This window comes from Leptopilina boulardi, unplaced genomic scaffold (genome assembly GCF_019393585.1).
Source record: "Leptopilina boulardi isolate dan_hultmark-lab unplaced genomic scaffold, ZJU_Lbou_2.1 LbouV2_351, whole genome shotgun sequence".
Taxonomy (NCBI): domain Eukaryota; kingdom Metazoa; phylum Arthropoda; class Insecta; order Hymenoptera; family Figitidae; genus Leptopilina; species Leptopilina boulardi.
In genome coordinates, this window is record NW_026137920.1 from 617421 (window position 1) to 645113 (window position 27693).

General features: G+C 28.9%; 1 protein-coding gene across 2 annotated transcripts in view; it reads left to right on the forward strand.

The window, feature by feature from the left end:
- LOC127286257 (cAMP-dependent protein kinase type II regulatory subunit) overlaps window positions 1–27693 on the forward strand; it is a 251632-nt gene that overhangs the window by 151782 nt on the left and 72157 nt on the right. For both annotated transcript variants that reach the window (XM_051312631.1, XM_051312632.1), the window contains exon 5: window positions 747–1008. In XM_051312631.1, the coding sequence (XP_051168588.1) occupies window positions 747–1008 (262 nt within the window). The remainder of the gene's footprint in view (window positions 1–746; window positions 1009–27693) is intronic.

Here is a 27693-nt window from a genome sequence, read left to right on the forward strand (position 1 = left end):
AGTAGCGTGCGTAGCGTAGTTGGTAGAGCGTTAGACTCATAGTCCGTAGGTCGTAGGTTCGATTCCCCCCATGCGTTAGATTTATTTATTTCTCAGGTTTGCGTTTAATCATTAATTCTATGCATGAATTAATTGAAAAATGAAAATATCCGTTAATAGTATGCATAAATTACATATTTTTTAATTTTTGAATTAATTAATTTATTATTACTTTTAATTATATCCGACAGTTAATTAATTAGAATGTTAATTAATAAATTCAATTTGAGTAAGAATTTAATTTAAAATTGAATAATTATTAAATAAATATGTTATTTATTCATAACTTAAGCTTATTTATTATTAATTAACTTTTATAATATAAATTTATAAAATTTATAAATAAAATATAATAAATTTTCCATGAGGGTATCCATGAGGGAAAGCATGTCACGCCTTTGAGGGCTCCACGTGGATTGCCCCTATGGTTTCCATGCGGCACGAGGGCAATCCACGAGTGCCCCTCACGGGGCCATTGCCAATTTTCCACACGGGAAAGTAAAAGTGATTTTGAATTTTGTTTTGATTCCATAAAGATCACTGCCTTTTACTTTGTTTTTTATTGAATAATTTCTTCATATTTTATTAAATTAAAAAAAATTTCCCCTTATACATTTGTTTTCTTTTTACATAATTTTATAAACAAGTTTACATTTCTACACATTTCTTATTCCCGTTTATTATTATTAACAATGTACTATTTTTAGGGGAAAGTTCGAGGTTTACGTAAAGCAAGATAAACAAGATAAAGAGAATCATATTCACACCTACGATAATAGCGGCGCCTTTGGAGAATTGGCATTACTTTATAATCAACCTCGAGCAGCGACTGTTAAAGCAATTACGCCTGGCACTCTCTGGGCAATGGACAGATTAACTTTCCGACGCATTCTCCTTAAATCTGCTTTTAAAAAATGCAAGATGTACGAAAATCTTCTCAACAAAGTACCAATGCTCAAATCTCTCGAGGTATAAATTCAAAATTTATCATCAAACCCATTAAACGCTTAAGAGTAACACTACTTTTTTTTATTGACAACTTTAAACGCGTTTTTTTGCGCGCCATGAAATGCAGCTCGGCCAATTTTTAACCGATTTTCATGAAACTTACCAGAAGTCTTCTTCACCTTACTGCACTGAGAAAATGAGTGATTAACCGAGTTGTAAAAATAGCTCGGTTAAAAAAAGTATTTAAAAATAAATAAGATATTGTTAAAAGCAACTAAGTGGTACTAGCTACTGCAACCGAGTTAAGATTGTTAAAATAAATATGTTAAAATTAACCCATTGAAGAATTGGCATAACCGATTTGAATTATGTAAAATATAGGAAACGTTCTTGGTTGGCGTTACCGACCTGTTGTTTGAATACAAACAGGTAGTCTGTGTTTAATTTTAACCGAGTTACAAGAAACTCGTTTATATTCTTTCCCAAAAGTAGGTTATTTTTAAATATATGTAAAGTTTATTATTTTTTCGCATCGAAATCGGTTACCGTTAATAACGTTGTTTTGCGTAATTTTAACCGAGTGAACATCAAAGCGTCTCATATTTGCTTCTCAGTGTCGCACATCGTCGAAACTATAGCAGACGAAGACGTGAAAAATTTATTAACTGCCTGGAATTTATCTCAAAACATTCAAGCATTTGAAGGTTAGTTGTAATTCAGTTAATTTAAATCAAAATGAAACTCATTTGAATGTTGAATTTGCTTATTAGAAAATTGTGCTTATACTTTTTAATCATGAAAATTCTACTTCAAACAATTGAAAATTTCCTCCCATTAATTTAGTTTTTTATTATTTCCACTATAATGTATTTCTTATTTTTAATACATTTATTTGCTTTTTAATTTCCATCTCATTTTTAAAATAGTGCGATTAATCTTTTACTAAATTAATTTATTTATTTATGTTATAAAATCGACAAAAATTGCATATTTTGAGGTTATATGTATTTGTTTTGTTCATCATTTAAAAGTGTATTTATCCATTTAACATTTTTTCATCAAATTAATACGTTTACAGAAATTGGAATAAGCGGTTTGCTCGTGTTTGTATATTGCATGTTTTGATATATGGTATGTGGATGCACTTTGCTTACAGATAATGCAGTTTCTTTTGGGACTCTACTGTTGTTGGAAGCAGATGAGATAAAAGAACTTATCCCCATCATAGGTCACCGGGCATTTTTTAATAAAAATTTACAGCAGTGGAAGTTAATAGTGCAATAAAACATGGAAAAGAATGTATATTGTTTTGCGATATAAGTGAAGATAATTATTTATACGAATTTTTTCTTGTTCACCGAAAAAACAATATTCTAAAATTAAGTATTTCCCACTAACTTGAAGAATATCTCCCACTAAAATAGGTGCCAAGAATATATTCTAGATGTTAGAGGGGATTCACCTAGTGATCGAGTATAAGGTATTCTAATATTCAGTATAATCATTTGAGAGCTATAATGATGATAATATTCTTGAATGAAGAATAGAATATACTAAATTTAAAAATAGAGTATTCTTCTTATAAAAAATTAATAAAATATTGATATTTAATACGAAAATATACATTAAATAATTCTGGAAATAATGAAAAATATTTAGTGCAGATTAAAAAGATAATTTTTTACATTAAATTTTAAATTATAAAATATGCTGAAAAGAAATATATGAGTTACCATCACCTCCTGTGCGAAGAAAGTAGGGGTTAAATGATACGAGCTCGTCATGTAACGCTAAAAACCACTAAAAAACAATTATAGAATCTATAATACATTCTAAGGCACATTTTAACCTCTTCCATATTGACACTCGATATAATATTTTTTTAATATTAATTTAACCCGAAACACTGAAAAAGTTTTACGCCGTACACGAGGACACCGGTATTTTCCAACTTGCTTCTGCGTTTTACGGTCGCGCAATCACACATGCGCATAACGCCTTTTCAAAGAATATTATATTCTAAGTTCTAGAATATATTCTTCTTTTAAGAATACCAACTATTATTGCAGATATAAATGGTAGATATACTAAAAATTTTAGAATATATACTAATTGAAAAAATTTAGAATATTGTATACTTCATTTCAGAATACTTTTTTTTCGGTGTTAAATACATTTACATATGAGGCATAAGGTATAAGTTGACCGCCTCGCCGTGTACGCTGACATAAAATCTTTGACATTTAATATCTCGAAAACGAAAAACATCGGCATTCTGAAAATTTATATACAGATCGAAAAAAACCTCAGCTTTCGTTTGCAATTATTTATTTAAAAAAAACGCACCGATTTTAGTGAAAATAGCAAATTTATGTTTAATTATAGAAAATCAAGGTCAAAATTCAAAAATTTTAAAAAACGAAATTCACCATTGGAATGAGCATGAAAAAACCTACAAAAAACATACCTGCCAAAATTTTTTTTATTGCATTAATATACAGAAAAAATTCAAATAGTAGGCGGTGTCAGGGAAAACTGATAAAATTGACCCCCTCTATCTTCCCCAAAATTTCAAAAAAGTCAAACATTTTTTTTGGGATATTTTACTATTAGGTAGGACAACAATTTTCCCAAGTTTCACTTTTTTCAAGAAATCAATTTTTTAACTCAGGACATTACACGTAAAATGCCTCATATATGATTGTAAGGAAATAATTTTTAAAGGGATGTCTCTAAAAAGTGTCTGCTTCGATGAGCATTATTTTGCGTACCAAGTGGAAACTCCTCTAGAGAAATATTTTATTCTATGTTTTCTTAATAATTTATTGTCGCCTATATATTACACAAAAGTAATACTAGCTAATGGCGAAAACTATGTCATTTTAAGAAGTCCGCTGTAACTTATATATCAATAAAATAATTGTTTTTATAAATACCAATTTATAATAAAAATATTATAATAAGATAGAGAACAATAATTTTTCATTTTTAAAAAATTTTCCGTTTAGGTAATATATTTTCATTCTTGTTAAAAAATTATACTTAAATTAAAATCAGTTGATTTACCTATAAATATCTAAGAAATTTTTTTTACAATCAACAAAATATTTCTTTGATCTTAAAAAAATATTTTATTTTATACCTATTTAAAAACATTTTATTTGATTAAAAAAATGTTAATCTAAACAAAATTTCCGTTTTCTTTGGATTAACATAATATTTTTTAATCAAATAATTTTTTTAAAATATAATGAAGTATTTTTGATCAAAGAAAAATTCTTTTGATTCTATCTAAAAATAATTCTCTTTCAAATTTAAACAAGACGATTAATAATCACAATTAAGTAACTGGGTAAAAGAGTTCGGTTGTTGTAATCCAGTTAAGTAATTGAAATCAAATATTTAGTTTATTAAATATAACAGAGCTTAATGATTACCGTATTGTTTTTGAGTAGCTACGGTAACCGAGTAAGTTAACTAACAAATTTGGATCTCTAAGCCTAGGCGGTTGGCTATCGTAACCGAGTATACTTATTAAGATTCAACCAAAAGTTATAATCGTGTTCACTTGGTTACAGTAATCAACTAGCCTAGGCGGTTGGTTACCGTAATCGAGTACACTTACTGAGATTCTGCCGAGTGCTTTATTAGCAGCACTACTCAGTTATTTTTAACTAAAACTTATTTACATTTAATCATTTCATTTTCTTAGTGCACTAGTTTAATACAAACAATAGATTCACTTGGCGCAATTCTTATCAGCGTTGATAGATGAGTTCTTTATTGTCTTAAAGTTAACATATTTTTGAATTAATGAAATACGAGGTCGGAAAAACAGATTACCACACCTATCTTTAACGAAGAGAAAGTTGGTTCCCGATGCCGAAAAAAACTCTTATATATTTTGAATCTCTGAACACTAAATGAACAAAATTTCAAAGATTCAAAATCGTATCCGATCCTCCTGCATGACTTTTTATGTATTTATTGTTTTTTTATGCATTATAATGAAAAATTGCTTCATTACGATGTGCAGATCAGTTGAAATTACTATTGCAATTTTTTTATATTTATTAAATATAAAAATAATAATAATACATAACTATAATTTTTGGGAATAAAAGTTTGATGATCAATATTGTAATTTTAAATCCGCACTGTCAACAAAAATAATAAGAGAGTATTTTCCCTAGAACACCGCAGATGCAAACATTAGATTATCCAAATTTTCTATCACTTCTTATTCTTATCAATATACGCAACATTAGTTACTGCTATTGGAATTTGTATTTGTATCGTGTAAGAAAATAAATGATAACAAGTTGGCTAAAATTAGTTCAAAGTTTTGTAGATGTAGTTGATTTATTTGTAATCACGCGTTTTGTCATGATTAAAATAGAAAGTTTGTACCTTATGTGGTCTTTGCAAACAATTTTTCTACCACACAAGGCACAAATTTTTTTATATTTCAATCATGACAACAGGCGTGATTTAACTTGTAGTAATAAGTCATTTTTAAATAGATTACAAATAAATCAACTACATCTACAAAACTTTGAACTAATTATAGCCAACTTGTTATCATTTATTTTCTTACACGATACAAATACAAATTCCAATAGCAGTAACTAATGTTGCGTATATTGATAAGAATAAGAAGTGATAGAAAGTTTGGATAAACTAATGTTTGCATCTGCGGTGTTCTAGGGAAAATACTCTCTTATTATTTTTGTTGACAGTGCGGATTTAAAATTACAATCTTGATCATCCAACTTTTATTCCCAAAAATTATAGTTACCCAGATAACCAGCGTACTAGTACGTTGCAAGTACAGTATGAGTACGGCATACTAAGCGTACTAGTACTGTACCAGCCATCTACCTCCGTACGGTACCAGGTACTGTACTGGTACGTTGTACCGGTACGCTGTACTGGTACAATACTAGTACGATAAAAGTATGGCGTACTGAAAGTCTTTTGTGAATTAGTATAACGTATCGTTATTGTACTGGTACAATACTGGTATGCTGTATAAAGTAAAAATTCTATACCCCCTCCCTCTCTCCTTCTACAATAGTATTTTAATTATTTTAATTTATTATTAAAAAGGAAAATCTTTGGGAGGACTGAAATAATAATAATTCATTTTTATTTATTTTTATTCAATAATTTTTTTTATTTATATGATATATGTCTGTGCATATATGATATAAAATATGTAACTTGTATTTTCACTTATCTTAGAATATCTGATGTTTTATATTATTCTAATTAATTAACTTTATTAAGTATTAATTGACTGCTTGCTTGTATTTAAACATTATTTCAGAAGAATTTTAAACTTGATGTTTCAAATTGTTTTGATGTTGGGTGAAACATATTATCACATCCTAACCTATAAATATGTTATATGTATAAGAAAAACTATAGCGAAGTAACACAATTCAATTCAATTTATATTAATATCATCAAGATTAAGTTTACGAATTTTTTTCAATATAAATGTATAAAAAAGTTTATAAAAGAAAAGATTTAGATTTTTTTCAATGAAAGAACACCGTGGCACAATGCGTCATGTCAAAGCAAAACAACATAAGTCTTATAAAAATCGATAATTTAATATAAATTTAATCACGGATATTCAAGATAAGTACAGAATCACAAGTTACAAACGTTAAAACTTTTTTGCTGCATCATAAACCACTTTTTTCACCAACATTTATTGCACCGTTTTCAGTGACGCGTTCATATTTGACAACTGTTAAGAAAGTGGGGTTAGGTTGGCATTACCATCAAAGAGTCGCAGTACGACGTACCAGTATTATACTTGTATCGTACGAGTATGCTGTGCTTCTTATTTCAGAAGTACGACGTACTGGCATTGTACTAGTACTATACTTTTATCGAGTATTCACATTTTATAATTCTAACAGTACGACATACTTTTATTATACTAGTACTGCACTGGTACGTACATACATAATTATTTTGTACTGGTATGAAACTAGTATAATACCAGTACTCCGTACTCGTAAATAACGTTTAGTACGCTTGGCTATCTGGGTATGTATTATTATTATTACATTTAATAAGTATAAAAAAATTGCACTAGTAATTTCAACTGATCTGCACATCGTAATGAAGCAATTTTTCATTATAATGCATAAAAAAACAATAAATACATAAAAAGTCATGCAGGAGGATCGGTTATGATTTTGAATCTTTGTAATTTTGTTCATTTAGTGTTCAGAGATTCAAAATATATAAGTTTTTTTCGGCATCGGGGACCAACTTTTTCTTCATTTAAGACAGGTGTGTTACCTTTTCTGCTATTAAAATATAGTATATCTTTCCTATGAAATTGTCCCTATTTGTATCCCAGTCAGTATATGGGTGATTCTCCGCGTAGCGCACAACTTGCTTTTTTTCATGTTGTGAAAGAAAAATCACAAATTATGTTCACAAAATATTTCGATTCCAATGTAAAAAGGTAATTTCTGTGATAGTTACTTTTGTATTGGTTGTTAAGGATGAAAACGTCAAAATTTGACCTGTCCCCACAGGATGTTTAAACAAAAAAGTTAATATTTTTAGCAATGTGCCCTAATAAATACTATTACTGTTGAAATTTTAGTATTGTATATTTTAGTGGAATTGAATAAAAAAAACGTTTGATCAAAAAAATAATTATTTTCTTTTTTTTTGCTATTTATGCTTCACTGGAATTTCGTGTGTTATTCTGTATTTTATTATTAAACATTTAATTATTTAAATAAAAGTCAAATGTTAACATAGTTGTAGTTCAGTAACAGGAAAAGTTATATTCCTTAAGTTGATCCATGAAGAAAGTAATCAAGTTTCTAATTGATTTATCTTTTTTTACACATTTCAAGATTCAAATTTGTACAGGGCATCACAACCCTTGAATATTTCAAAAAAAATGAAAATAATTAAATAATAAAGGTTAAATAAAGTGTACTTATATTATTGTAGTCTATATAAATGTGAACCATATGAAACCGATTAAAAATAAATAATAATTTTCTAAAAAAAAAATTATTAACGCCGGTTTCACCGACCTCTGCCTCTCCACCGGCATCATAATTTCCACCGTCACTAGTGCAAGTTAATACTACAATGAAACAAATAGTAGGGGAGCCCAATGTGTTTTTTGGGATTTACTCGAGCGCGGCAGATGAACACAGGGGGAGATACCTTGCATATTGTTAAGTACCTCTTCCAAGTATTAACTCTTTTTATCAAGACGTGCGACTAGGAGAGCTCATCAGATTAGTAAAAAAAATCGATCGTCGGAAATATTGAAGCGCGTTAGATTAAGGGAAGGTGGGTTAATTACTAGCTAAAAAATGTACATTTAAAAAATCTGACGATTTGAGCGTAACGTAAGGGAGTGGGAGGGTTATAAATTTGAAAAAAAACGTTGACTTGACATTCTCGAGCGCGGTTAAATTTTTTTTTAATTTGAAGGAAATAACATAAGAATCACGAATAAAATATAATCTGACGATTTCCAGAAGCCGAAGTAATGAAAATCGTCTATGGAGATTAAAGCGTGCATCTCGAGTACAACACGCATTCCCCACTCCGTGCCTCATCTTCCGTTTCATTTTTTTCCTATTTCTGACTCTCTCGCACCATCTCGATTTCTGACACTGCTCTCCGTCGCCAAGACACTTTTACAGCTGATCACAAAACAGCTGTCAGATTAACAATATTCCTTAAAATAATCGTCAGTTTTTCGGCTATCATGACTGCAGCATCAAGCTGCACCATCAGTATAAAAATCTGACACGCTCGAGTATTTCAAGATGGCGATTTTTTTTGCATTTTCAACAATTCGCTACGAGCTTGCGTCACTTCCGAAACGTCAGTTTTTTGAATGGGAGCATTTTTAAGGTTCATTTAACATCTTCCTTTAATATCTGACGCGCTCGAAGAAAATTTTTTTTTTTACTTTGTATCCATCCGGAGAGCCAACACCACCACGCAAACCGTCAGATGAACATACCTCTGGTATCAGAGTCACGTTGGAGTATCTAAACTACTAATATCTGACACGCTCGAGTATTTCCATGCAATTGTTTTTTTTTACATTTTTAAAAATTTATAGACGCTTCCCCCACCACTAAAAAGGAAAACTTTATAGAACCTTTTATTTTCCTTATTATCTAAACTACTAAATATCTTCGTCCCCACGACGCTCGAGTAAATCCCCATTTAGCATCATGGGCTCCCCTACTAAAACGAAATTAAACATATTTATTATAAACTATCAAAGCTCCGGTAAGTTTACTTAACTTACCAAATAAATTTCTATAAATTACCGTATAAATTTCCATAAATTACCGAAATAAAATTTTTAATTGTTGTTCGAGCTATATATATTTTTGTAAATTACCGCGAAATTTTCCATGAATTACTGCGGAAATTTCCGTAAATTACCAAAATTTAAATTTCTAATTGTGATTTATGCTTTATTTTATTTACTTAATTATTTGAAGTTCCTAGGGCTAATAAGCCCTCCAAGGAACATTTACATGGTAATACATATAATTATTAAAAATATAACAGAATTAACAATGTAATGATAGAGTAAATTATACTGAGCAATATCACTAATTACCTATAATTTACAAATTTACAGAAATATAAATTTAGAATATTATTAAACAAGTAATAAAAACTAAATGAAATGAGAAAATAAAATTCACAACAGTAACCACTATAAACATAATAATGTATTTTAACAATTTTGATTATATAAAGGAGGTGAAAAATAAAAATGTACCAGTGTGTTATATTAAACATATCGCTATTACGCTTAAACAAAAAATCAAAAAATAATCTTTTAAAGGTAGATTGGCTAGGTGCATCTCTAATTTCAAATGGTAATTTATTCCATAATCTAGCACCCCTAATCATAAATGACCTTTGTAATCTACAAGTTTGGTGCTTTGGAATTTTCAATATAGATTCTCTGTCTCGAAGCCTGTTGTGAATAGAATCATTAGAATTTCTAAAATCAAATAATTGATACAAGTATAATGGAGTTTTAGTACTAAAAGTTGAATAGAGTGCATTTCCCATAAAATATTGCCTTCTAGATGCTACATTTAATAAATGACATTTGGTTCTATATTGTGAAATATATTCATATTTAGGCAAATCATAGATAAATCTAATACAAGAATTCAAAGATCTCTCCAACTTATAGTTCAATTCAACACTAATATCATCATAAACAAGGCAACAGTAATCAAAAAAGGGGAGGATGAGGGATTTATTTAATAGTATACGTGTTGCAGTAGGAAGTGAGTCTTTATTCCTATTCAACTGATGTAATACCATATATGTTTTACGAGAAATCTCACACACATGATCTCTCCATGTCAGGGATCGATCAATAGTTAAGCCTAACAATAAGTCCTTCACTGTATCACTAAATATTATTCTCTTACCACTTAATTTAATCGTAGATAGAGACCTCAAATATTACAGTGGGGAATGCTTTTGATATGTCAAAAAATACAACCACTGTAATAAACTTTTTATCAATTGCAATCTTTACATCAGTAGTAAATTTTAACAAAGCTGTACTAGTACTATGTTTCTTGCGAAAAGCAGATTGCATAGATTCTAATAAATTTTGATTATTTAAAAAATTAGTAATTTGTTGACATGACAGTTTTTCTAACGGTTTAGTCAAAGTGCAAAGGTTCGAAATAGGTCTAAAATCAGTAATTCTGAGCGGTTTAGAAACTTAAAGAATAGGTCGCACATTACTCATTTTCCAAATTTCAGGAAATATCCCGCCTGGAAAGAATAATTGTATATATGCAACAGAACCGGAAATATAATTGGTAAAGCAATCTTAATCATTTTAATAGAAATATAATCCGGTCTAATTGCATTACTCGTAATACTATATATATTTTTAAGTAAATCATCAGCAGAAATATCACTGAAAAAAAATTACTTTCATCGAAATCTCATGGACTGAGAGGGAAATACTCAAATGTCGATATAGGTACAGGTAAAGGATCATAAGAAAAAACATCCAAGTAATCATTTGCTTGAAATAAGCAATCAGCTAGAGAGAACAATTTTTATTTTCTATTAAAAAAAAGGCAGTCGCAAATTTGTCAATAATTCGTACATTTTCATATTTGTTTACATTTGACGAGTTGCACCTGGCCTTAAAAGTACTTACTCATTTTTTTTAAATTGTTATGATTGATAATATTTTTTGTTCTTTTAGCAATTCTTCGAAGCTTATTCCTTTCTTTAATAAGAGCTTTTAATTCATCATTCTAAAGATATTGATAATACTTGCGTCATCAATATTAACACGTAGGCTTCTGTCAATGTTGACAAATGTTTCACGTAATTTTTCATTTTGCATTTGTGGAAGACCATGAATTTCCATGGAAGACGATAGAGCAGACTGTTCGTGTATATTAATAATATGTTCAAGTTTACCAAACTTATTCTTCAAAAGTTCAGACTCCTTCTTGACATTTTTCATCGAGTTTTGTAGATCAGCTGATTCAACTTCTATAAAGTTAATTTTTCTCGTATAATCTTTAATTTCTTCTCTCATTGTAGAAATTGAGTCTGAAAGACTATTATTGAATTCGAGTTGATCGGACTTAAAAGAATTGTGTGTGCAAAGCGGCATGGCATTTTAAATATTCAATATAAACAAGACAACTTAGTCAAATTTAGTCAGAAAATATAATATTTATCAAAATCAACGGGAGCAAAATATTTCACGTCTGCTCAGTTACTCAGTCGGTATAAACGCTTTACATATTTTTAAAAATTTTAGACAAAATTTCTATAAATTACCGCATAAATTTACATAAATTACCTCGAAAATTTCCGTAAATTACCGAAATCAAAATGTTTAATTATATATTTTTGTGAATTACCCCAAAAATTTCCATAAACATTTTAAATCAAATTTCAACTATTTTATAGAATTCAAAAAGCAAAGAACTTTTTTTTTAATTTGTTTAAAAAATTATAAAAAATTTTTCCGGCCCACCATGGATATTTATTTTTTGACACTTTATCTTCAAAAATTTGTATTGATATTTATCATTTCGATAAAAAAATATTTTTAAAGTTTCAGACACCAAATCGTGCGCTACGCGAAGAATCACCCATATATATTTGAACCAAGGGTAAAAAACTCCCAACTGGGCCACCTAAAAATGACTTTTTAAATTTAAAATATTTTTTCCATAATCTATTTCAGAAAGCCGAATTAAAAACATTCCTGAAATGCGTTTTTAAAAAAATTAATTATTTATTAACAATTGAATATGTAACGATTATTGAAATATTTAATTAAAAATTTTAGTTGAATGACAAAAAAAATAAATTTTAAATCATGAAAAATACAAAATAAAAATTATCAAATTAAACGGAAAATCGCAAATTCGAATTGTCGCGACACTCACCCCCACAGCAGCCAATCTTTACTAAAAATTTCGTAAAGATTTCCTTGAAATCTTGGGAATATTTAATTGAAAAGTTTAATGAAAATTGCATAAAGATTTAAATGTCCCACCAAAATAAATATTTGGCGTAAAAGTTGACTGAAAATTTAAATGAAATTTTCAGGAAATGTTCGTCGCGAAAATTGAGTAAAAATTTAAATGAAATTTTTATGAAATGTTTGTCGCAAAAATTGAATAAAAGTTTCAATGAAATTTTCAGGAAATGTTCGTCGCGAAAATTGAGTAAAGATTTAAATGAAATTTTCAGGAAATGTTCGTCACAAAAATTTAAATGAAATTTTTAGGAAATGTTGGACGGAAATATCTGTAAAAAATACAAAAATAATATTAATAATAATAATAATAATAATAATAATAATAATAATAATAATAATAATAATAATAATAATAGATAGATAGATATTTATTATTATTATCAATCAAAAAAATTTACTATCTGGAAATAAAAATAAAATAAATAATATACAAACATTGTTGCTCTGCTTTAATGCTTTGTTTCACATTGAATCAAGCACTGCATACTTGATTGAGCAAGAACTTTTGAAAACAAATTTTGGGGTGCTGGGGATTGAACCTACGTTCGCCGCGCGCTAGCTAAAGACCCTAACCACTACACTACAGATATCTGGCAGAAAAAAAAAATCTTCCTCAGGCTCTACAACTTGCTGATAGACAATTAATCCTACTTATCGACCTAAAAGGGCGGGCTCATTTGAAAATGTTTTTCACGGAAATATTTGAATATTCTGAATATTCACATTGCAGGTGAATATAAAAATTAAAAGTGTATCGAAATAATGCTGTAAAACCATGACTGAAGGTCATGTGAAAAGGTTATAATAAAATTAATTATTTTTTTAAATATTATCTATTAATTAAAAATTCACAAATTTGCGAAAATTAATTTAAAAATTTTTTATTTATTAATAAAGAATTATATTGTAATTCAACATTTTGAAAAAAATTAAATTTTACAAATTGTCACAAATAAATATATTACAAGCATTTTTTTCTGTCTATTTAGTCAATTTTATTTCGAATCGAAATATTAATTTTTAAAAAATTTTATTTCAACTTTAAAAACCATTTTGTAAAGGCCACAATCTTTTACAAAAAATAAAATATTTAAAAATTAATTTTTCATTAATTAATACATTTTTAATTATAATAAATAATTTTTGAATAATAATTTTGATTTAAATGTTTAAAAAATAGAATTTTTGTGTTCACTTTCATTTCTTATTTTAATATATTGAAATTATTTTCTTAATTATTTTTAAAACGTTTTTTCTTGTCTTTAACAATACTAATATAATTCTTTATTAATAAATAAAAAATTTTTAAATTAATTTTCGCAAATTTGTGAATTTTTAATTAATAGATAATATTTAAAAAAAAATAATAAAATAATAATTATTTTCTTAATTATTTTTAAAACGTTTTTTCTTGTCTTTAACAATACTAATATAATTCTTTATTAATAAATAAAAAAATTTTAAATTAATTTTCGCAAATTTGTGAATTTTTAATTAATAGATAATATTTAAAAAAATAAAATTAAATTAAATTAAAAATTAAATTAAAATAACCTTTTCACATGACCTTCAGTCATGATTTTACAGCATTATTTCGATACACTTTTAATTTTTATATTCACCTGCAATGTGAATATTCAGAATATTCAAATATTTCCGTGAAAAACATTTTCAAATGAGCCCGCCCTTTTAGGTCGATAAGTAGGATTAATTGTCTATCAGCAAGTTGTAGAGCCTGTGGAAGATTTTTTTTTTCTGCCAGATATCTGTAGTGTAGTGGTTAGGGTCTTTAGCTAGCGCGCGGCGAACGTAGGTTCAATCCCCAGCACCCCAAAATTTGTTTTCAAAAGTTCTTGCTCAATCAAGTATGCAGTGCTTGATTCAATGTGAAACAAAGCATTAAAGCAGAGCAACAATGTTTGTATATTATTTATTTTATTTTTATTCCCAGATAGTAAATTTTTTTGATTGATAATAATAATAAAGATCTATCTATTATTATTATTATTATTATTATTAATATTATTTTTGTATGTTTTACAGATATTTCCGTCCAACATTTCCTGAAAATTTCATTTAAATTTTTGCGACGAACATTTCCTGAAAATTTCATTTAAATCTTTACTCAATTTTCGCGACGAACATTTCCTGAAAATTTCATTGAAACTTTTATTCAATTTTTGCGACAAACATTTCATAAAAATTTCATTTAAATTTTTACTCAATTTTCGCGACGAACATTTCCTGAAAATTTCATTTAAATTTTTAGTCAACTTTTACGCCAAATATTTATTTTGGTGGAACATTTAAATCTTTATGCAATTTTCATTAAACTGTTCAATTAAATATTCCCAAGATTTCAAGGAAATCTTTACGAAATTTTTAGTAAAGATTGGCTGCTGTGGAGGCATACATCACTCAACGGCAAATTAACGAAATTAAAAGGAATGGTTAATACAAAAAATAATAATATTGATATAAAATAACAAAAAAAAGAACAATTAAAAATATAAGAAAAAATAAAAAGAGATGAACAACAATGTTAGAAAAAATAATAGATAATATGACACAATAACACAGCTGTATGAAAATTAACAAAATGAGTTAATCTGTTGATAATTCATAAAATATGTCGACCAAGAATTGAATAAAAAAATCAATAATAAAATAAAATATAAATATATATATGCGTAAAAGAACAAAAGAAAACTTATCAGTCCGGTGTTCCAAATGAGAGATTTGATGACTCGGGTTCAGCTTTGGTGATAAGACGCGAAGAAATGCTGGCACCAACATGGCGATCAGGAATTAATCCTTTCAAGGCGATCTTCCGCAATTTTTTTTTCGTTAAATCAAGTTTACACTCACGTCAATGGCCCAATTTATTAGGGTAAACTCGAGATAAAAAATTCCAAATGGAAATTAATCAGGACCAATAAAGAAATGCTTCTCAAGCTCAAATAGAACCTCACCAAAAAACTTTGACCCTCGTCACTAAATTAGTCGGCACTCTATATTTAAATAAATAAAAATAAAAAATTTTACACCCCGATAAAAATAGATATTAAAAAAAATTGCAACAAATAATACTTCATTTATATAAACATTTCTAAAACAAAAACCACCTCTGGGCTGCCGGCGACACGCAGAGATGTGGCGATTCGGCTTAAAGTATCAACCCAAACCGATGAAAAATGAGAACAAATCACTCATCGGAACCACTTTTATTATCCCATAGGCAAACCCCCAGATCCCTTCAGTCCAGCAAATCTTCGCGCCCAAATCACCTCACTTGGCGTGTTTTCCACGGCTTTTACCGATTTTTCACGAATAATACCTTTGCGGGAAATTTAATGTCCACATATATACATATATACTTATATACTTATACACAAAACACATCAGAATCCCTTCAAATATTTTGTTACCTTTCCACTAAATTTGCAATTATTCTGTTGCTTGTTAATGAAATTTAATAAAATTTGGTTAGTATATAGAAAAATTATATCTCTTTGAAATGCAATAGAAATTTCAATTAACCTTTATTGTTTATGCAAAAAAATTGTTACTAATATAATACTAATATAATTTATACTAATACTAATTTGGCTAAATAAAAATTTAGTTTAGCGAAAATTTAATTAAATAAGAAATTGGTTTAATAAAAATTAGGCTTTAATAAAATTTCTATTAAAAAAAATTGGGTTAAATAAAAATTCTGCTATTAAAAAATTTGGTTCTATGTTACATTAATTTTCTAAAATTCAATTAGTATCATGCGATACGCGGCAGAGGTACTTGTTTCAGCGCTTGCACGTCGCTCTTTAAATTCGCGTAATTCATTCATTTTTTAAACGAACTAAAAATTTTTTTTTTTAAACTAAAGTTAAGAAAGTGTAGATTTATGTCGTTTTTGAAATTTTTTCCTAAACATATGAGAAATAGTTTAAATATTTATTTGTTTATTAAATAAACAATTTTTTTTGCATAAGCAATAAAAGTTAATTAAGATTTCTATTCCATTTCAAAGAGATATAATTTTTCTATTGGGAATTGACATGGGGGCGTGGCTTAATCCAATATGGCGGCATATGTACCCCAAAATAGTGCAAAATACACGTGAAATCTCAGATTTGTTTAAAAAATGTTAATTTTAAAGTACTCAATTTTTAAATATTTTTATGCCTTCTTTTTTTCTTTATTTATTACAATTTATTTATAAGTTTAATTTCGAAAATAATAAAATACAAATAGAATAATGTATATTATAGGTTAGGTTACTCGCAAACAACTTTCATCTATAAATGCAAATATACTTACCAGGTAAAATGTAATCTTCCTTCTTAAAATGGAGTGAGCACACTCTTTTCTTGGTCGAAATTTTATTTAGTTTGACAGCAATTTTCCAAGCCTTTAATTTATCAATTTTTTCCACTTTGCCAAAAAAATTTGTTATTTTGACCATGCACTTATTTGGTTTTGGGAATCTGTGTAATGATATTAATAAGTCTTTTTTTGCATTACTGTTACACCCAGGAACTGAACAATTATCCCTGTAAGAAGTTTCAGAACGATCTGCTAACTTTACACCTTCCATTTTGCGAAAATTAAATAAATTTACATTTGACACTGCGAACTTTAAACGAATTGGGGTACAGAAGTAGTTGCATTTTTCGCCACCAGTTGGCGTACGATTTATGTCAATTCCCAATATACTCACTAAATTTTATTAAATTTCATTAACAAGCAACAGAGTTACTGCAAATTTAGTGGAAAGGTAACAAAATATTCAATTGTTAATAAATAATTAAATAATTAATTTTTTCAAAAACGCATTTCAGGAATGTTTTTAATTGGGCTTCCTGCAATAGATTAAGAAAAAAAATATTTTAAATTTAAAAAGTCAGTTTTAGATGGCCCAGTTGGCAAATTTTCACCCCCAATAGAATGGGTGCCCCAAAACATAGAAGATATCTATATAAAGGGTAAAATTCCTGTAGCGTACTAAGTGAAAAAATATGATCGGATCGGGCTGTAACTTCCACACAGTTTAGCGGATGACGTCTGTGAAGCTGGCCGGAACATACCATAATATGAAAATATTCACTACATGAGAATTAAGGGCTCATTAAGGACTAATTAGGGCTGTGTGTCTTGAATTTTGGGCTTTTGATTTATTTAAAGAAAATGACACCCGGCTAACTTCATATTGAAGCTGGCCGGAAACACGCATAGCTTCTATATTACTGCTCCAATTAACTTCTAAGTGGCAGAAACATTTAGGGCTCATTAAGCCCTTTAAGAATACTCTATATTATTAGTTGAAAAGTTTCAGTTTTTTAAAAAAAGTCGTGGTTCCGGCCTGCTTCACGTTGAAGCTGGCCGGAAACACACATAACTTCTACGGCACTGCTCCTATTAACTTCTAAGTGGTTAAAAAATTTAGGGCTCATTCAGGATTACTAAAAAAAATCCAGTAATCATAACTTTTAAAGTAAGTTAGGATAAATAGTAGGGGTGTGCTAAAAGCTCGAATGACCGAGCCGAGCCGAAATTTTTTCGAGCCGAGCCCGAGCTTGGCTCGAAGTATCATATCGAGTACTCGAATTTTTACAGTCATGTTATCCGTAGATAATAACCTTGTACAAAATAAATTCGATGCCCCCCCCACACAGCACATAAAATTTCCTGAATATTTCATTGAAAGATTCGAAATATTTCAATGAAAGGTCCATGAAATTTTGATGCAACAATGAAATGTCCGCCTATAAGAAATATTGCAGTTCCGATTGTACGAAAAATTTCAGCGAAATGTTCAGGAAATGTGAGGATGAAAAATTACTGACATATTATTTTTTAATATTTGCAAAATAAAAAAATGAAATGTGTTACAAATTTTTAAGTGAAATATTTTAAAAAGATTATTCATTAAAATTCTAGAAATATCGAAATGAAATATTTCTCAATTGTTAAAAATTCATATTTAGGCAATAAGATTCGGATATATTTGTGAAAAATAAAAAAATTAGTTACAGAAATAAATTGCGGTAGTGATTGAGAAAATATGTGACAAAATTAGTTGACCGATAGTAAACCTTTATAAAAGAAAAATTTTTTTGATAATAATGCCTTAAATTATAACTTACAAGTGAATCTTAAATTTAATATATCTCAAAATGTCTTAAATCGACGTATGCCGTATATCCGGCGATCGGTTCATATGTACCTTTTGTCATTTGCAATTTTAGACAAATTAAATTTTAAACATTTGAATACTCTGAAAAATAGAAATGTTATCAAATGACAATTCTGCGAAAAAAATTTTTTGTTTAATTATAATTATGCAGTAAATTAAGAATTCAATTAAAAAGTTACGAATATTGAAAGTCCAGTCAAGTAAAATTTGTAACAAATTGACTTTTATAGTATATCCTTGCGTACCTGAGCGGATCTTATTTATTTTAAGTATTGTATTTTGATACTTACTGTTCATATATATTAATCATGTTTCGCTTGTTGCATCTTACGTGTAATAATTTCTTTATAATAAATAAATTGTCACTATTTAACTAAATACACAAATTTTGTCACATATTTTCACAATCACTACCGCAATTTATTTCTGAAATTCATTTTTTTTATTTTTCACAAATATATGCGGATGATATTGCCTAAATATGTATTTTTAACAATTTAGAAATATTTCATTTCGATATTTCTAGAATTTTAATGAATAATCTTTTCAAAATATTTCACTTAAAAATTTGTAACATATTTCATTTTTTTATTTTGCAAATATTAAAAAATAATATGTCAGTAATTTTTCATCCTCACATTTCCTGAACATTTCGAGAACATTTCGCTGAAATTCTTCGTACAATCGGAACTGCAATATTTCTTAAAGGCGGACATTTCATTGTTGCATCACAATTTCATGGACTTTTCATTGAAATATTTCGAATCTTTCAATGAAATATTCAGGACAAATTCAGGAAATTTTATGTGCTGTGTGGGGTCGATAAAATGTTTATTAATGCTATCTATTTAAACATTCATTTTTTCGACAATAATTTTAAAAAAGAAAAGATAATCGGAAAGAAATTGACATGACATTTAAAGAAATTAATGTTTCAATAGAAAATTGTAAATTTATTCAATTTTTAAATGTTAATTTGTATTCGATTGTATTTTATTCTCGAAAAATGCCTAACTTTTTACTTAATGAAAAATAATATTTTGAAGCAAAATTTTGTGTTAATTAGACTAGAGATCCATGTGTCTTTTATTAAAATTCCATTTTCTTCATATTTTGTCAAGAATTATTTTATATTTTGTAAGAAAACTGGTGAGAATATTAATACATGTATCAATTGAAGTTGGCTGGTTCTACATGTATTTTCGAAATTTTCCTATGCATTATTTTTAATCTGGGCCTAGAAGATTTTCAATGTTACGTATGTTATTAGTCAGTATTATAATGAAACTTTCAATTCAATAGAACACATCAGGTGGAAAATTGCACCCAACAAGGTTAGAGTTAGGCTATGTCTACAAAAAGCTCTTTTTATGTCCTTATGTTGAACATAAAAACACAATAAATTTCATTATATTATTATATTGTTTTCAACATAAGGGTATAGAAACAGCATTTTGTGAGAATAGCCTTAGGCAGTTGCCAAAGAAGTAAAAAATTTTATTCAGTATGCTTAAGTAGTTGACATAAAAATGTCGCATTTAAAAAACAATGGAATCCATTCATGTTATGTTCATAATAGTGGACAAATATGTCTTGTGCAATGGATAGCTTCTGTTGTAGAGGTTTGCATTGTAGAGCCCTGCAGAGGCTATTGGGAAGTCCGTTACTACAAATCGCTCTCTGGTGATAATATTTGTAACTACTAAAATTAGGATAATTGCCCAAAATTTGTGAAAACTACTTCTTCCGTGGTAAAATCCTTAATACGTTTGTAAATAAGAATAATATTTATTTATACAAATGATAAAGTTATTATCATAACTTAAATTGTTTTGTGACAAAAAATACATATTTTGATTAAGTTAAAGATTAAGTAAAAAAATGTGCTGTTTCTGATTTTTTTGCAATACCTATATTAAGTAGAAAATATTTACTTCACCCCGAACAATTGACAGTGGTCTCGTACGTACATGAATGTTTATAGTAACTTCAATTTTCAATTAGATTGATGCAAAAAGTTACAAGATTCCCAGTAAAAAAAATGTATTGAATAGAGTCCTTTTTTTAATTAACCCTTTAACGACGAGATGTGCTGTTTTTCAACATAAATTTCAAACGCCTACAATTTGTAGAAAGAAGCCATAAAATTTTTCAAAAGCCCTTATCTTACTATTTTTGGGGTCGCTCTTTCGCATGGCGTAGTCAAAATTTTCAAAAAATGATATATAACCCTTCTTTTTTTCAAAAATACTAAAAAAAGTCAAGTTTTTTGAATGCAATTTTTTTTTAAATAATTTTTTTCTCCCCCATAACATTTTTTAAATAAAACAAAAAGTATCAGAAACGTGTTCCCAATAGTTGTACTTGGAAAATAGCCGTTTATAATTTTTATTTTTTTCGATTTTGGATTTAAAATGGCGCTTGAAGGACAAAAAAATTTCCTAATTTTACTTAAGATCACAAACTTTTTCAAAATTGCTCAAATCTGATTGAAATTTGTTACACGGAGGTTTTTGGGGTTGCTGATTACGAATCTGAAGTCAGATGCAAAAAATTCAAAATGGCGGACTCAATATGGCGGACGAATTTTTTAAAATTTACTCCGATTTGCTTGAAATTTGATACTCGGGAGTTTTTTGGGTCGCTGATTACGAATCTGAATTCAGTTTCAAAAAATTCAAAATGGCGGATCCAATATGGTGGACAAATTTTGTGAAATTCATAGAATTCTGTTGAAACTCGTTACTCGGAGGTTTTTGGGGTCGCTGATTACAAACCTGAAGTCAGATTAAAAAAATTCAAAATGGCGGATCCAAAACGGCGGACTAATTTTTTAAAATTGCTCAGATTTGCATGAAATTTGTTACTCTGGGGTTTTCGAGGTCGCTAATTAAGAATATGAAGTCGCCTTAATCCTTTAAAGAATTAAAGTTGCCCGATTCTCACCACGAGGAGGTAGGCGATATAGAGAATCATTTTTTTTGTATTTTTTCAGTGATTTTTAATTTTTTTTTGTTTTTTGCTTTGTTTTATAATTTTTTTTTGTTTTTTCAATTTAATAATTCACTTTTTTCAACTTTTTATTAAAAACTTTTAATTTGTGCTATGCGTTTTTTTGAAGCAATTGTCGCAGTAAAACAACTTGCAGGTTTTGCAGTATTTTCTTGTTCGGATTTTGCATTTTGAGGTGCAACAGTATCGAGGTAAATGTTGTTTTTCTGTCTCATGTACTGACGACTTCCCCGTTCTTGCTTTGCTCAAATAATCTTTACTGATGCACATAGCCAAAAATTTTGTACTTTCTTTTTTTTCATGAAAAAGATTGTATAAAATCGTGGAATTAGCAATTGCTGATTGGATTATTCGAATAAAAATTATCCACGTCCATTTCTTCGATCTTATAATTGGCTCTATTGCATTGCATCGTTGATCGTGTAAATCAACGCCACCCATGAACTGATTATACAGCATAAACGCATTCGGAAAATCTAATTCTTTTTTTTCCTTCTTGCCTTTCTGACGACGTTTTACTTTTCCCAGTGGCGTTACTCCAGCTGCAGTGGATAATAAAGAAACTGGTTTGGAGTCCATCACAGTTATGAAATTTATGCCACTCTTTTTTTCGTGTTTCACTTCCCATTTTCCTCTTTCATCTTTCTCTGTGATTGCATTCTTGATATTGACTCTATTTGCTCTGACTGTACCAGTAGCAACTAATCCATATTTTTTCAAATGAACTAGAAGATCCGGACTAGTGAAGAGATTGTCAAAATAAATGTGCAGATCTTCTCGGTTACGCAGATGTACATTACGGAAAACGACTTGTAACATATTTATAACAACACGACTACCAAGAGTACAGTTTGCTAATTTTTCACTTTTATTGTCCATTTTGCCACAATATATTTCAAAATCAAAAAGGTAACCATTGGAACTGCAGAGAGCCCATAATTTTATTCCAAACCTTACTGGTTTACCTTTTATAAACTGCTTCAAAACTGACCTTCCATAAAATCTTAACATCATCTCGTCGATGGATAGTGAACTTGAAAAAATGCCAAATCGAATTAGATTGCTCCGGAATATATCAGTCAATTTTCTTACACGCCATTCTCTGTCAGCATTATTTTGATCTTCGGGTTCGTGGAATTTTATTTTTGATTTTATGTTTTCAAAATTATCGCGTGTCATTGCAGATGCCACTGGTTCTGCTTTCAAATGTGGATCTTGAGACCAATAATCCCGTTGAGACAATCTTTGGTTATACATTGTAAATATTATTATGACAATGAAAACTTCTAATTCAGTAACTGACATCTCATGGCCGTTTTTTATCGTACAGTTGATAATATGATTTTTCAGTTCCGTTGAAAAGAAGTATTCAAACAACTCGGTTGGAGTACTGTTTATTATATCAGACTCATGTTTTCGGCTCAGCATAATCTCGTTATTAAAAGTTTTGTTCTGCTTACACTCACCCTGTTTCCAATCAAACACATAATCAGCTTCTAATTTTTTTTGACAGTTGTCGTAATTTTCATACACGTTGTCATATGATATGGCCTTTTGCAAAAAATCAGAACCATCTTCAGACTCAGAAATATCAGATTCAAACTGAACATTTTCATCTAGGGTATCTTCTAAATCCGATTCACCAGAGTCATCAGCAGATGGAATGATGTTGGCATTAACAAAATTTTCAGTCTCTTCATATTCAACTACCAATGAATCGCGTTTCGAAAAATTTAAATCTTTGCGATGATTATTTGAAACATTTTTTTTGAATGAATAGTTTTAGCAGATGTCGAATCATTCGTTTTGATGCGAGAATGCTTTAGCGGAATACTTTTAGCAGGCAAAGAATCTGATCTTCTCTTCGACGGCATTGTGTAAAAGAACTGTCAAATTATTTTTCACAAAACTATGAACATAGCCATTAATTAGCAATAACAAATGAAACGTGATTATTCACTTGTTAGTCGATGAAAATTTTGAGGTTTGACAAACAAATGAACTGTGATCATTTACTTTTTAGTCGATGAAAATATTGATATTTGAATAAGATATTTAAAAGTCTGAAGATCGTTTTGACTTTTTGCAAAATGCTGTATTATATAGTAACTTGTATAAAAATTACAACTCTCAAGAAAATTAAAATCTGATTATGAGTTTCATTGAAAATAATATAAACAGAAAAAAAAATTTTAATGAAATTATGCTGAGCCTGAGAATTAAGTTTGATATAGTGAACAGTACTACAACTTATTGGATACTTCAACGTGATTATTGGTCTCAAGATCTACATTTGAAAACAGAACCAATAGCATCTGAATGACCCGCGATAATTTTCGAGAATAAAATTTCATAGACCCGAAAATCAAAGTAATCCTTCCAGAGTTTGGTGTGTAAGAAAATTGACCAATATATTCAGGCTAAATCTACTTCGATTTAGCATTTTTTCAAGTCCCCTTTTCGGCGATTTTATGGTTAAGATTTTATGGTAAAGATTTTATGGTAGATCAGTTTTAAACAATTTATTTATATCTGCAGTTCCAGTGGTTAGCTTTTTGATTCTGAAATATATTGTGAAATATAGATTACTTGCTACTGGTAGAATCACAATAAATAGAGTATAATAATTTCGTCATTTTGAATATTTGAAATGTGACTTCATATTCTTAATGAGCGACCCCGAAACCCCCAGAGTAACAAATTTCATGCAAATCTGAGTAATTTTGAAAAATTAGTCCTCCATTTTGGATCCGCCAATTTAAATTTTTTGAATCTGAATTCAGATTCGTAATCAGCGACCCAAAAAACCCCTGAGTATCAAATTTCATGCAAATCGGAGTAAATTTTAAAAAATTCGTCCGCCATATTGAGTCCGCCATTTTGAATTTTTTGCATCTGACTTCAGATTCGTAATCAGCAACCCCAAAAACCTCCGTGTAACAAATTTCAATCAGATTTGAGCAATTTTGAAAAAGTTTGTGATCTTAAGTAAAATTAGGAAATTTTTTTGTCCTTCAAGCGCCATTTTAAATCCAAAATCGAAAAAAATAAAAATTATAAACGGCTATTTTCCAAGTACAACTATTGGGAACACGTTTCTGATACTTTTTGTTTTATTTAAAAAATGTTATGGGGGAGAAAAAAATTATTTAAAAAAAAATTGCATTCAAAAAACTTGACTTTTTTTAGTATTTTTGAAAAAAAGAAGGGTTATATATCATTTTTTGAAAATTTTGACCACGCCATTCGAAAGAGCGACCCCAAAAATAGTAAGATAAGAGCTTTTGAAAAATTTTATGGCTTCTTTCTACAAATTGTAGGCGTTTGCAATTTATGTTGAAAAACAGCACATCTCGTCGTTAAAGGGTTAATTTCAGAAGACCATACTCTTACGTATTTGTCCTGTACCCCCACTACCGAAGTTGTACCTCCTGTTTCTAGACTTGTATTTCTCTTAGAAGTTTAATAGTGAGAAATATCTCAAACCAGATTAATTTTCTTGTAAAGCATTTCGAATTTCGAAAATTTATTTATATGTCACGTTTACGGCAAATTATAATTGCCAATAAAACGTTATTTAAATACAAAATTTTACATTAAATTCACATGCAACACATTTTACCATCATTGAGTGCACTGCTGTATACGTACATGAACATTGCTTATAATAAAACAATTAAAATTACATCATTTTATGTTGAAGAAGCGGCGGGTATCATGATATCGGTTACAATAGAAACCTTAAAATTCATAAAAATCTTTATTGAAGAAATTTCTTATAAAATGGTAGTGCTCTGAATAAGAAATTGCGTTTTTTTAGTAATCCTGAATGAGCCCTAAATTTTTTAACCACTTAGAAGTTAATAGGAGCAGTGCCGTAGAAGTTATGTGTGTTTCCGGCCAGCTTCAACGTGAAGCAGGCCGGAACCACGACTTTTTTTAAAAAACTGAAACTTTTCAACTAATAATATAGAGTATTCTTAAAGGGCTTAATGAGCCCTAAATGTTTCTGCCACTTAGAAGTTAATTGGAGCAGTAATATAGAAGCTATGCGTGTTTCCGGCCAGCTTCAATATGAAGTTAGCCGGGTGTCATTTTCTTTAAATAAATCAAAAGCCCAAAATTCAAGACACACAGCCCTAATTAGCCCTTAATGAGCCCTTAATTCTCATGTAGTGAATATTTTCATATTACGGTATGTTCCGGCCAGCTTCACGGACGTCTAGGGATGAGTACTTTAACCACGAATTATTGTTAGGTTTGTTCAAAAACTGTAGGAGAGGAAGGGGTTTGAATTTTTTTGAAAAATTTAAACAGTGAATTTTTGAATTTTTTGAAAAAATTTTTGCACAGTTTTTGAAAAAACCTAACAATACTTCGTGGTTAAAGTATTAATTTCTTTGGCTAAACTTTGTGCAATTTACAGCCCGATCCGCTTAACTTTTTTTCACTTAGTACGCTACAGGAATTTCACCCCATAAACATTTTTAAAGTAATTTATTTTACATTTTAAATTAATCAATTTTATCTGAAATACTATTTGGAAAGTACTGGAAAAATTTTCCATTTCCCAAAAATATATTTTAACCCTAGAAGGAGTAACTGAATTTTCTCACTCTCTAAAGGGTAACTTGGGTGTCTAGACACCCCCAACTTGAAACTTGTGTAAAAAGCTTTCTATTTGACATAAAATTTATTATATATATACACTGGAACGCCGGTTATTAGGACACTGGATTATTTGGAATGCCTAAGTGCTAAAACGGGGTGAGGAGAAAATGGAAGTATCTCTGCACGCAGTAGCGCATCTATTAAAGAGTCCATTCCCCGCCTTGATTTAATGTATTATTTTGCAATTATTTATTGGTGTTATATGAATTTGATAAAAATTAATAAGCTGTGTGACAATTTTGCTAAGTAAAATTTGTTTTATTTCTAAAAAACAATTAATATTTCTAACTTAATTAATATTTTCTTTTCTCACGTCTCATGCGCCTAACCTCAAAATTGTTTTTCAACTGTCAAACTTTGGTTATGTATTTCAATCGAAGGCAAAAAAAACTTCTTACGGCCCTGTAAGTTTATGCTTTTTCGTGAAGGTGACCTTTCCAGATTATTCGGACACACACCTGAGCTGTCCTAATAACCGGCGTTCCAGTGTATAGTGATTTTTATTAGTTTTTAGTAAGGAAAACAATAGTTGAAAGGTGAAAAGATACACTTTTGGAAAAAAATATTGGTTTTTGCATTATTTTACAAAAATATAATTATTTAAATAACAAAAAGAAGAAAAAAGTTAAGTTAAAAAAAATTCATGAAAATTGAACATTTGAGAAAATCACAAAAATTAACTATAAAATAGATTTTATCAATTAATATTTATTAAAAAAGGTGATATAAATAAAAAAATTTACAAATTGAATGTATATAGTATAATGGAGCTTCTACAATAGGTCTGAAACGCAAGTGCAAGTGCACTTGCCTCTCGGGCCTATTATAGAAGCTCCATAATATATGTGAATATATTATTATCAATAATATTTATAATTTACAAAATTTACAAGTAGTATAGCAACAGGGATTTTGGCCCAGGTTCTGATCTCGGCTAAGTACCCGCAGTCGGTAATTGATGGCGCTCACTTCAGAGTGTGTGTGGAGATTTTGTGATGGGAATTTATAGAATGGTTCTCCAATCCATGATAACACGTTAAGAATAACACAAATAAATTTAGTCTATAATTATAACGACTAAATAACAAATTTATTATCAACTACAATTATTATTGATAGCACGTGAAATAATATAATTTGTATCTCTCGATTGCTCTATGCATACTCTGTCTAACCTAATCCAGCAACCTGACTCCCTAGCAACGGTTGTCAAGTTTCGCATCATCCCATCACGACGTAAAGTGGG